Source organism: Ursus arctos, unplaced genomic scaffold, assembly GCF_023065955.2.
Source record: "Ursus arctos isolate Adak ecotype North America unplaced genomic scaffold, UrsArc2.0 scaffold_28, whole genome shotgun sequence".
NCBI classification, from domain to species: domain Eukaryota; kingdom Metazoa; phylum Chordata; class Mammalia; order Carnivora; family Ursidae; genus Ursus; species Ursus arctos.
In genome coordinates this window covers 3,657,919-3,670,129 of record NW_026622963.1, presented here as the reverse complement: position 1 = coordinate 3,670,129, position 12,211 = coordinate 3,657,919, and the positions used below count along the sequence as shown (strand labels likewise).

Genomic DNA, 12,211 nt, shown 5'->3' with positions numbered 1-12,211 from the left:
TTACCAGCAGCTAGCAGGCATTAGCTTTAGTTTCTGGCTGGATAAAATCAGGAAATTAACTACACACTAGTGATAGTTTTTTCCTCCTTGCTTTCTAATGTCCATTGTGACCCTGCCACTGAGGCCAGGGAATAGCTAGGAAGCACCAAGCAATCCTTGCACTGATGGAGGATATTGGGACGTTCCTAAGAGCATAAGTACACGGTGATGATTTGTTCCCTGTCTTTTCTTTTGTTCAGCCTGCCCCTGTATCCTCCGCCATAGCCAAGCAGTGCCCATGAAACAGAGCTAGGCAGAGAGCTTGGGGTGGGGGGAACATTGAGGTATCCAGTTATGAAAAAATAAAGTGTTCATCTTGGTAGAAGAGAGTAAATCCCGATGACAATTCACAGAGTATACTAGCAAAGCAGAAATGTTATAGCAAACCCTGGCAGGACTTATTCTGTGGCAGGGGGTGGGGGGGGTGTCAAAACATGGTGCATCTGAAGGGTTAATGGGCAGCAACAACACATAGGTAGTAAAGCATGCCATCGGTTTCTTCGCCAATAAATAGAGCATTGATTTTGGTGCCTCCCACTTGTGAGTGGAGAGAGCTATCTTTAGCAGCAAATTCAGACCCTTAATTATCCAAAAAAAAAAAAAAAGTCTCCTCAAAATTGTATAGTCCATTAGGTATTACAATGTTGGTTGTTTAAAATGGAAAGTTTAAATTCTTGTTAAAACATAGAGAAATTCATTTCAAGCCATCTCTCGCACTGCCTCATTCTAGAACACTGCCCTTGTGATGCCATGAATTTCCCAAAAGCTCTTGTGTGGGGATGGCGTTCCATTTAGAATTCATCCCATTCATTAAAAATCCGTACAAGTTAAAAAAAAAATCTGAACCTCATTCGTTATGAACCCTGTGATATGGTAAATCAGGCCAAATTCCCTTGAGGAAACATAGTCCAGCGAGTAACACAGAATAACAGTGTGGAAATCAGAAAACGGCGGCCCCGGTCGAGGCTCTGTCCCTAACAGGCTTGGCGACCGTGGGTGGGCCCTGTCTTTCTCTGTCTTGGCGTCCTCCACACAAAATTAAGGAAAAGGAACTACAGATGTTATAAATTCGCCTCCTTGATCGTACCACCCAATCACTGCAATTAGGCTTCAGCGACAGAGAAACCGGGCAGGAGTAGCTCCACTAAGTCTGAAAGTTAAACTGGGATATTTATTTCCTACAGTCCAACTAGTAGTCTAATCAGTAAAGCTGTTAAACTTGCAATAATATTTCACTGATGTGTACCAGAGCGTTGCAAGTTATAAAATTTCCAATTTAATTTTACTGCATCCCTGAAGCCGTAGTAATTAGAAGACAAACTCACAGGGAAGATGTTTATAGCTTCAGGGGTGATAATTTTGAACCTGTCCTGCAGGTCACTTCTGTCCTCAAGGTTCCCTGATTTGACAGCTGCCTGTAGACTCAGGATTTTATTGTAATACAGCAACAACTCGTCGTTCATCTGATGGGAGCAGATGTAGATAACACTCACATCGGCATCTAAAAACAACAGGCACAATGTTAATTACTGGTATAAAGGTAAATGACATCCTGGACGCTGGCATCGGATTGATGTTGCACAGTTTAAAATAGAGAGCATATCCAAAAGCCACACTGAAGTTAATTTAGATGGGTTTTGTAAAGATCTTCACCATTTAACTGGCTTTTTTGCATTATAGCATTTCTCTAAAGAAAAGATAAATAACACCACCACCAAAAAAATAGACACAATGATTCCTTCAGAAGGAGGGCTGTGAGGTACAATGGAAGTGTGCTTTCAAATAACACATAGGGATTTAGCCCCAGAACTACCATTAACATCAATGGGAATTGCATACTGCTTTAAAAATTTATCCCATTAACTTCAGTAAATTATAAAACAGAGCTATTAACTTTAGAAAGCTGATGAAGTTGCAATTTCTTATTCTGCCTGGACTTGGCAGGGCCAATTCAGGGAACATCCTGTCCAAATAAATGGTCTGATTATGACCATAGCAATGAGTATTTCAGGAAACCAACCTTTTCCTTGCTCCATTCCCAAAGAGGAGTATATTACGTAAATAGGACATCTAGTGATTCTTGGTTTAAAGGAAACACTGTCTTAATTTAACTGTTTTTCTTCTTAAGATGTGCTTCTTATTATGTACATAGAAAGAAATCCTAATTAAATATCCCACCCAAATGGGATAGCGAGATGAGATTACCCACTCCAGGCTGCAGGGTTTTAATACTTTAAGGACTTGGGACAGGCAATCTGCAGCCAATGGAGTCATTCATTCATAAAATAACTGGCTGATCAGTAGGGGCAAAGCACTTGGCTAGACATGGAGGGAAATGAGGAGTCAAAGCAGCTGAGATGCTGTCCATGAGGAGTGAGCATTTCATGTGCACGAAAGGCCATCAAACAAGGTGGAGAGTAGCAGACCCAGGGAAGCTCGTGGAACAGGTGCTTAGGGAAGTTCAGGGAAGGGAGTGCTGTAAAATGTTTCCTTGGTCAGGTAGGGCTGAGAGGGAATTTGAAGACTCCTCTGTTCAGTTTGACAAGAGGATATAGAACGCAGACTGATTAAATTCCACCCTAGCTGCCTGGGAACGCTGGGCACAGTATTTAACCTTTCTAAGCATCAGTTCTTCATCTCTAAAGTGGAGAAGAAAATCACCTGGGACATAGAGTTTTGAAGAGTATTAAATGAAAGAATATCGGTAAAGCACTGGTGCAGTATCTGGCACATAGTAGGTACTCAGTAAACAGTACAGATGCACGAATCTGCTGCATGGCCCACCCTAACTAGGTGAGCCAACAGTGATTCCTCACCCTGCCCTCCACAATTGTGCTTCTTTATCAGCGCCCCCAAGATTTAACATGATGTCATATCCTCGGTCGTTTCATCCCACTGTTTCAAGTCTATTAGTCTTGTCTGTCCAAACTCTTTAAAGGCAAGGTGTATGCTCTTTCCTATATTGCCCCAAGCCCTGGTAGAGTATGGAGTATGCAGGGATTTGGGAGGATGGAGAGATTTGGGAAGTAGAAAATCTCATACAATCAGTGAGATCAGTGGCCTGTGGGAGAAATCCTCCCCCTGGAGAAGCAGTGTCCTCCAAACTGGCCCCGTGCGGAGCCGAGAGGAGGCATTCCATAAATGTAAATATCTCAGTGGCCCCTATTTGATTTTGAAATCAAATTGCCACATAAACCTCAAAATAAATTAACTGAGGAGACAGTAAATAACTTGTATTCATTTGCTGAATGACCAAATTATTTATCCCAAACCTTGTGTTTGCAAGAGGAGACTAGTGTCTTACTAAACTAAGGGTACCTCACCGCCCTCCTTCTGAAGGAGTCATTATGTCTCTTTTTTTAGTGGTAGTGTTATTTATCTTTTCTTTAGAGAAATGCTAAAGGGCAACAAAGCCAGCTGAATTGCGAAGATCTGTACAAAACCAATCTAAATTAACTTCAGTGTGGCTTTTGGATATGCTCTTTATTTGGTTTAAAGACCAAAGTAGGATTTTTTTTTAAGTATTAAAAAAAAGACAAACAAGCAACAAAAATAAAGACTCCACAGCTGAAGAAAACTAAATTTTTCTTAGGAAGCGATTTCTACGTTGCAAATGACAACAAATCATATTGCTAATCTCACCCTCCCTGTGCATTTCTGGCAAAGGAATACATATCACTAACACCAATATCCAGTAGTTGTTTGCGCATCTGCAAATGTTCAAAATTAATTGACGGGTAATTTTGAAAAGCAATTAATATGAAGGCAAAGATTGCTTTGATCACTAGTCAATAGTCAATAATGGTCACTCTCTTGCTTAGCTCCTCTAGGAATTGAAAATACTCATAGCCATTGGGGGTCTCCACCTGACACCCTGACTTCAGCGCCAATATGCAAATGACAGGTCCCACCAACCTAATCAGATTCTTTTTGTTTCCCCTGAATAAGCAAAAACTCAACACACTTCACTAGGAATTAATGGAATAAAAAAAATAAGATAATCATTTATTCTTACATAAAATCACTAATTTTCCTTGTGTCTTCATCTTTTTAAAAATTTCACAAGCAAGTACTTTTTCTACCTTCTAACTACCGTTTCTAAACTTTCATTACTCCTCTTGAAGAGGTTTTGGGATCAGATTGCTATATCATGAAGACCGTGTACCAAAAAAAAAAAGGCATTTGGTTCATAGTCTCTCAGAAATGTTCATCTCAGCGAAATTTTCCATTGCAGGTAAGACATAGACTGAATTATTGAATTCTTTAAAATAGAAGCTTCATGCTTTCACGTGTTTTCTAATAATGAGACTCTTTTGTAAAGAAATTCTTTGGTGATGGTTTGTGCTATATATAGAAGGGTATATAAAAAGCTAAAGAAAAAAATTAATTCAAATAAATTAGAGCAAAGTCTGCCCTCTGCTGCACTTCAGTGGTTTCCACTCAGTCAGGTTTTTAGTTGAAATAGCTCAGCACTAACAAATCAATCTCAAGTCATTAAAAAAAATTTTTTTTGTAATGCTGAAAAACAATATTAGTGCCTACAATAATAGATTAAGGCAATTACACTATTATTATTTTAGGACACTGTAAATTTCTAGTACTGATGTATTTTTGTTAGCAAATGGCATTTATAAAATAATAATGATGCTGAAATATATATGAATCATGTAAAGTATGTCATTCCGGGGAGCCAGCTGAGTTGGTCATTGATAATTTAAAATTCTTCCTTGTTTTGCTTAAATAAGGGCCGCAGCGATTATATTTTAGCAAAACGAAGAAGTTCTTATCTGGTAACTAATAAAAACTGAGTTTTGGTTTACACTGAATTTCTGGCCAGTATCTTCTAAACTGATTCCGTATTCGTGCTTAGCCTTTGCGACCTTGCGTTAAGCCTAACCTGAACCTTAGTCTTGAACAGCACCAAACAGGGCATTATCGTGTTCTTCTCTCCTGGCCCAGGTTGGTGTCTGATTTAGAACTGACAAAGCCAGCATCAGAGCCAGACCTTCGCAAGGATGTATCTTCCACCTGAGGTCTATATTTCTAAGAATACCCTCTACTAGGCACCTCCTGTTTCCTAATAACTAGACGATATATATTTAAATAAAAGCTTCTTTAAAAAACAATCTATCTTCACATCCCTCTTAGTCTTATCGTGGAAACAATGCTTTTCATTTCTGATACCACCTTCCACTTATTCCCCAGATAACATAATAGACAATATTGACACAGATAAAAAATGTTGGCTTCCCTCATGGCCAGAGTCAGGAAATGAAGGGGATTTGGGGCTATAGGAGAGAAATCCTTAGAATTTAGAAAAAGCAACCCAAATAAATTAGTTAAAAATGTCATTTTTTAATTCAAGTCAACGCCACTATAAATCTGTTCTTTAAAACCAAACATTTAATTGCCCTGCCACACTTCTCCCTTGCACACTTCTTCCTTGCAAGGGGAAAAAAATAAGCAAAAATTAAACATTTTTATCAACATCCTCTGATAAACATTCCAAAGAGTCATTTGCGTGGAAGTATTTACTGTACCTAAGATGTCACACAGCCTCCCCAGCTGCATGTTCTGCTGTGTGTTGAAGTCGTCAATATTTTGTCGCACAGGCAGAGAATATCCTAAAAGGCAAACAAGGTGTCAAAACGCAGAAAGAGCAAGTCAGTATGGCAAAATGGCACACTAGGATTTCCAGGGGTCACAGTCCACATGTCTAGGACAGAATTTTCTCTGAAGCATCTTGCAGACACAGTCTAACTCCTAAGAATGAGGTCCTTGCTTCTCAGGGGATTAAGCATTATTCTGGAAGATTTGCTAAGCATCATATTCTGCGAAAGAAGAGTTCGTTTTTTTTTCAATACCAGCAAAACCACCAGGAACCAAGATAATAAAAACAGGGGGGAAATGTCTGACATTGAACATGAATGCTCAAAACAACATTGAAGAAAATTATGCTCAGGGTTTAAAAAAAAAACCAAACACAACCGTAGTGGCTTTTTTAAACTTATGCCCCCTATGTGGCATTTTGGAGATGTGTCCCCAGAATCATTCTAAACTGACACACGGATTTCAGAGAAACCTCTTGCTGTCAGGAATATGTATTTAAGTAATTCTGAATACTGAAGAAATATGCTTCTGCTCACACAGTCAAAAGAAATTTTAACCTTTAAAGGGCAATAAAGGTTAACGCAGTTACTTTGTCAGTACTAATAGAAGTCCTGCAGTTTGCCTTCGCGTCCACTGGAAACAGAGCAGAAGGAAAACGCATGTATGCGGGTTACTCTTGTCCAAAACTCTTTTGCAAAAGAGGCAACAGCAGCAATTCTTCCTGCTGGTATTTCAGGGGTTAAAAAAAATAAGTGGATCAAAATATGAACTTAAAAGGCACACATAATCCCAAGCAGGTATAATTGCTTATATGAAATTCAGCAACTGTTGGTGCGACTTTTTTTTTTTAAGTGAAATTGCTTTTCACATTTTGAAGAGATGCTTCAATGCCTCCTTGTGGTTAGTGAGCCCAAACACATGTTTCAAGTTAAACTGCTATAGATAAAGTGCTTTTAAATATTACATCTTGGAGATGTGACACAGATTTCCTTTCCAGCGTAAGGAAAACTATAGCGATTCAGGCAACAGGGCTTCAGATCAAATGCACTCTGATAATTGGCTCTTTGCTTTGATGTCAGTGTTTAAACACTAGACGTCGTCTGGAAATTAAATGAGCTTACGATTCATCTTAAAGTCTCCCTTTTGCTTTATGCAGGTGAACTGAAGAACTACAGAGGCAGAAGGACAAATAGCTTGTTCGAGTTATTTTTGAAAAATTATTAATTTCTAAAATAGTTTGGGGAACCATTCCACGTATGAACTTTAGTGTAGACCGCTGCAAACAATGCTGCCTTGATGTGTGATTGCAGTACTGGGACTCTTAGGATTTTGCATATGTGTAATTCTATCTATATTCAGATAAATGTTTAGGAAGATGTCTTCTGAATAACTTCTATGTCCGAGCTATAAGAAAGCAGGAAAAATGCCTAAAGAATAAAGTATGATTAAGAAAAATGCTGGAGAGCATTCCACGGATGCATTTCCTTTCAAAAGTAAAGATAAAAGGCAGTGTGAGATGTCTCATTAAGATGATGTCCAATTTAAAATATAAAGGATGTCTGATCACTTTGTTGCCGTATGTGAGTACGTCTGTGTTTCAATCAAGTGCTGGAGGTCAGTTTTCCAACAAATTACTTGGTACCTCTGTTACCACTGATCAAGGACGCATAGAGAATGTCTCTGCAGAATTATGACAGAACTGGTTACTCAGTTAACCCTACAAATACACCCATTTTAAAGAACTGAATGTCCGCAATCTCAGAACACTGTTATAGAGGATCACATGAAGTAATAGATATGAAGACATTTTGTAAACTGTGAAGTGCTGTGCAAACATAAGGTATTTTAATATTATGGGGTATATGTGCTTCCAAAGCCCATAACAAGAATAAATTCTGTGGCAAGCAGCAGACCATTGTACATGGACAAGATACAATCAGTGAATGTTGCCATCAGCAGAGCAGAAGTTGGGAGCAGATTTTTTTTTTAAGTCCGATTATTTATTATGTTTCGTATACCCACAAAAGTACATGTAGACACCCAGGTGAAAAGATGGTCATCAATGCTGGCATTACATATAGTAAATCCAATAGAGACTTAGCCACTAAGCTATTGGCAAGGATGTCGTGGCCTTGGGGAACTCAGCAGACCTGCCCAGTGGCAATGAACCATCACACTTTGGAATATAATCTGCAGAGACACTTCAAAGGTCAGATAGAAATACGGGAGGAGCTTTGAGACACCATCTGCTTCAACCCTGTCATGTTATAGATTAAGAAAAACCAGGGTAAGTGCCTTGTCTCTTGTCCAAGATCACATAAACCTACAAATTACTATACAGTTCGGGTAGGACATATTTAGCTCTTGCGTAAATGTGGTTGCATAAAAAAAGAGAAAGGAAAGACTCTCCACATGTGAGCAGAGAACTCCAGAAGGGACAAAGAGCCTCTGCCTCTTTTCTCGCTTTTATTTCCAGTTGTTGCAGCAGGCAGAATAACGGCCCTCCAAAGATGTCCATGTCCTCATCCCTGCAACCTGCGAATGTGTTAGGTTACATGGCAAAGGGGAAATAAAGTTGCAAATGGAATTAAGGTTGCTAATCGGCTGACCTTAAAATAAGGGGATTATTATCTTGGATTATTTGGCTAGACCCCACCTGATGAGAGGTCCTTAAAAGTGGAAGAGGGAGGCAGGAGAGGAGAGAATCAGAGGTGTGACTATGGAAGAAAGGCACAGGGAGATGCTTGTTGCTGGCTTTAAAGATGGAGAAGGGAGCCAAGGGCTCTCCTCATTCACGCCTTTATGGGCAGCTTCTTGAAGCTGGAAAGGGTAAAGAAATGATTCTCCCCTAGAACTTCTAGAAAGGAGTGCAGTCCGGCTGACACCTTGATTTTAGCCCTTCTCCGACTTCTGAACTACAGAATTATTGCTCTAAGGTAATACACTTCTATTGTTTAAGCCAGTAAGCTTGTGGGAACTTGTTAAAGGGTGATAGAAAATGGATACGATGCCTACCTTCCATCTTCTTTCAACTTTTACAAAATGGGTTCTCTGATCTGGAAAACTTGTGGGAATTCAAAGAACGGTGAGTGGGACCTGTAGCTTTTTTAAGGTCCTCAACAGCCTAGGAGAAAACAGCACTGGCATAAAGGGGCACTCTTTCTTCCTTATCACTTGAGAGAGGGGCCCAGCCTCTTTCCTTATGGCCATCGCCATCATATGTGAAAATATTCCTACTTGGATAGAGTGTTCCATCGTTTCTCAAAATACTATCGCCTCTGCTTCACATCGAAGGAGGATACCTGAGAGATACCTCTGTGAATTACCCAGCTACTTTTGGGTGTTCTGCCAAACCACGGGTGCTCACCAGTGGTTACTGGTTATCATTCGTCCACCTTCATCTCTGCATCTGTCTCCTCTCTCATCCCTATCTCCACTCCTACACAAACTCCTTTCAGATGATGCCAGTTGCCTCTTTGCACCCAGGAAACTAGCTCTGTTGGATTGGCTTTTCCTTCGCAGAAACCACAGAAACCCATGAGCAAGGCCATGCTCAGTGACTGTGTTCCCTTGGGGCTGGTGTGTGACAGGCCCCGGCTGTTGCATTAGAGCACATGTTCTGGAACAGCCTGCTCATCACCCTGGGGTTGATCTCTAGTTCCCTTTGTCCCCTAGTCCTATTCCTTACAGGCTATCTAAGGCGGAGAAGAGGTTAACAATGGACTTCTGGTTGCCGAATAGTTGTCATTTATCTGATCACCCTGGCCTAAGACGGTAGTCAGCCAGGCCTCAATCTGATGGACTGGAGCAGTAGTTCTCACACTTTTTCCCCGTTTTGAAACATGTGCTGTGTGATAATCACATGCATCACACACTCCTAGGGGACGACACTGGGGAACAATAACAGTAGCCATCACGCCATGCCTCTCCCTTCCATTCAAGAAATCATACTGGATACAAGCTGAGCAAAGTGACATTGTTACAGAGGAGATAGTGAATTACTCCAATTCATAAAAAAGTTGATGTTACCCAACTTTGGTACTCTAATTGTAAAAATTTTCAGGGAACGTGTGACATACGTCACAATTGATTGCCCACCAGCATACTGCAGTCATCCAGAGAAATGTGATTGAGGCATTATTGTTATACCCAGGTTTTAATTACTTCTGCAACTGTGAAAACACAAGCTACTGAGATAAAAGATTAAGATATAGTAAGAGACGTGCCTATCTGGGTTCTCTGTGTGTGTATGTAGTATACCCAGTGACAGTTGGATGAAAATAAAACTGAGCACTGTTTTGGGGGGGATTGCTGAGGGGGATAAGGGAATTTTGTGATGGGGATGTAGGAAACACGGGAGGGCTTAAGTATTTGTTGAGTGTTGAAAACATTCTCAAACGAAACTGGCCAAATGGATTCTGTGTGGTTCTGGAAAAAGTGAAGACTTGGGGTGCCTGGGTGGCACAGTCTGTTGAGCGTCCAACTCTTGGTGTTGGCTCAGGTCATGATCCCAGGGTTGTGAGATGGAGCTCTGCTTCGGGCTCCATACTCACACAGCGGGAGTCTGCTTGGGATCCTCTCCCTCCCTCTGCTTGAGCACTCTCTCTCAAATAAATTCTTTAAAAAGAGAGAGAGAAGGAAGACTTTTTCTTGTTGGAACTTTGTATCAGTGACTTTATCAGCAGCTGGCCCAGCATCGCATGCAGCAAAGGCCGGTGATTCTCAAAGCGCGGTCTAGACACTGTAGAAGGTCCTGAGACCCTTTCAGGGAGTCTGGAAGGTCAAAACTATTTTCAAAATAATACTAAGATGATAGTTGCCTTTTTCAGAAAATGCAAAAATAATTATTGATACGATTTCAAATTCCATGTTGTAACCAACATAAGAATTCCCATCCTCTGTTGAGTTTTGGTATAAAATCAAAGAAGAATATACACAATTGTCTGAAAAGTCTATAAAATGTATAAAACAGTCTTCCCTTTTCCAAATACTTATCTGTGTAGAGCCAGGTTTTCTTCATATGCTTCAATCAAAACAACATATTGCAACAGATTGAATACAGAAATAGAGATGAGAGTCCAACCATGTTCTATTAAGAGATTTGCAAACTTGTCAACGAACGCAACTCTTTTCATTAAATTTTTTTGTTTGGGGAAATGAAAAAAATTTGTTAACAAAAATATGTTATTTAGTATTATCTGGTAACAGATTTATTGTTGTTATTTTAGATTTTATTTTATTTTATTTTATTTTATTTTATTTTATTTTATTTTATTTTATTTTATTTATTTGAGAGAAAGAGAATACAAGCACGGGAAGCAGGAGAGGGAAAAACAGGCTCCCCACTGATCAGGGAGCCTAATGCAGGACTCAATCCCAGGACCCTGAGATCATGACCTGAGCCAAAGGCAGACGCTTAACCAACAGAGACACCCAAGAGCCCCTATTGTTGTTGTTTTAAAGTAAATTAAATATTTTTAAAGTTTCTCGGTTTTAGTTTCTAATATAGTATATATTGATAGCTATAACCTATGGAAACAAGCTTATTAAGGTTCTCTATAGTTGTTACAAGTGTAAGTTTGAGAACTGCTAAACAAACATTTTAATATTTTTTTTGACAATGAAGGTGATGACAAAGAGTATAGTTTTATCTTAGTGTATGCAAGACTCTTTTTGTACCATATCCTAATACTAATCCGTTTCATGAAGAGCTTATGAGCTGGTGTTCAGTGCTTGCTTCTGTACTTCGTGGTACAACATCAGGTAGCTCAAGGCCGACTGTGAAATTTCATATTACAGGGTCATGGGGCCAACTCTGGTCTATCCAATGAATGAGTGTTGACTTGAATTACTTGGATGAACATAACATCGATGAATACAATGTGTTTTCTTTTTTTTTTGTAAATTATGTTATGTCAGTCACCATACAGTACATCATTAGTTTTTGGTGTAGTGTTCCATGCTTCATTGTTCATTTTAATTCAGGCTGTACAGGAATTGGAAAGTTTAAGTGCACTTTGTTTCTGATCTCAAAGAATGCGTATATTTTGGGGAACTGCTATCTGGGGTACACCTGTCTCCAGGATCTAGTATAGCAATGCTGTAGCTGAACTGTGGGTTCCATAGCTACTTGCCAAAATACATGCTGAAGACCATGAAGATTTGATTGAAAGTCCCAATTTCTGAGCCTTAAGAACAAAGTCTATCGTGTCTTTGAGTTGTCAACTCAAAAATGAGAAAGCAGAAAGATGTCAGTGTGCTTGAGGGCAACAGTAAGAATGTGATTTCAGAGATAACACTCTTGGCTGTGGTCCTGCACCCTTGCGCCTGTTCACAAAGGGAGGTGACAGCCGGTTCTTATTCTTCCATAGAAGGGAGTGGGGTTAGGGAGCGACTGTCTCATGAACATTTGGGATAGGGTCAGTTGTACACAAAAGTAAGTTTTCCTATCTTTAAGGCCTCCGTGACAGTACAGAGCAGCAGAAAAGTGTTGCTTTTTCACGACACCCACAACAACAGGATCTACAACTTTACGGTAGGGAGTATCTTGGAGACCCAGAGT

The 12,211-nt window shown here is 39.8% G+C and overlaps 1 protein-coding gene across 6 annotated transcripts in view; it reads right to left on the bottom strand.

Annotated features, from left to right (window-relative positions):
* LOC113240896 (IQ domain-containing protein H) overlaps positions 1–12,211 on the bottom strand; it is a 128,340-nt gene that overhangs the window by 81,021 nt on the left and 35,108 nt on the right. For all 6 annotated transcript variants that reach the window (XM_026478374.4, XM_026478375.4, XM_026478376.4 and 3 more), the window contains 2 exons: positions 5,580–5,663; positions 1,365–1,540 (listed from right to left, as the gene is read on the bottom strand). In XM_026478374.4, the coding sequence (XP_026334159.3) occupies positions 1,365–1,540; positions 5,580–5,663 (260 nt within the window). The remainder of the gene's footprint in view (positions 1–1,364; positions 1,541–5,579; positions 5,664–12,211) is intronic.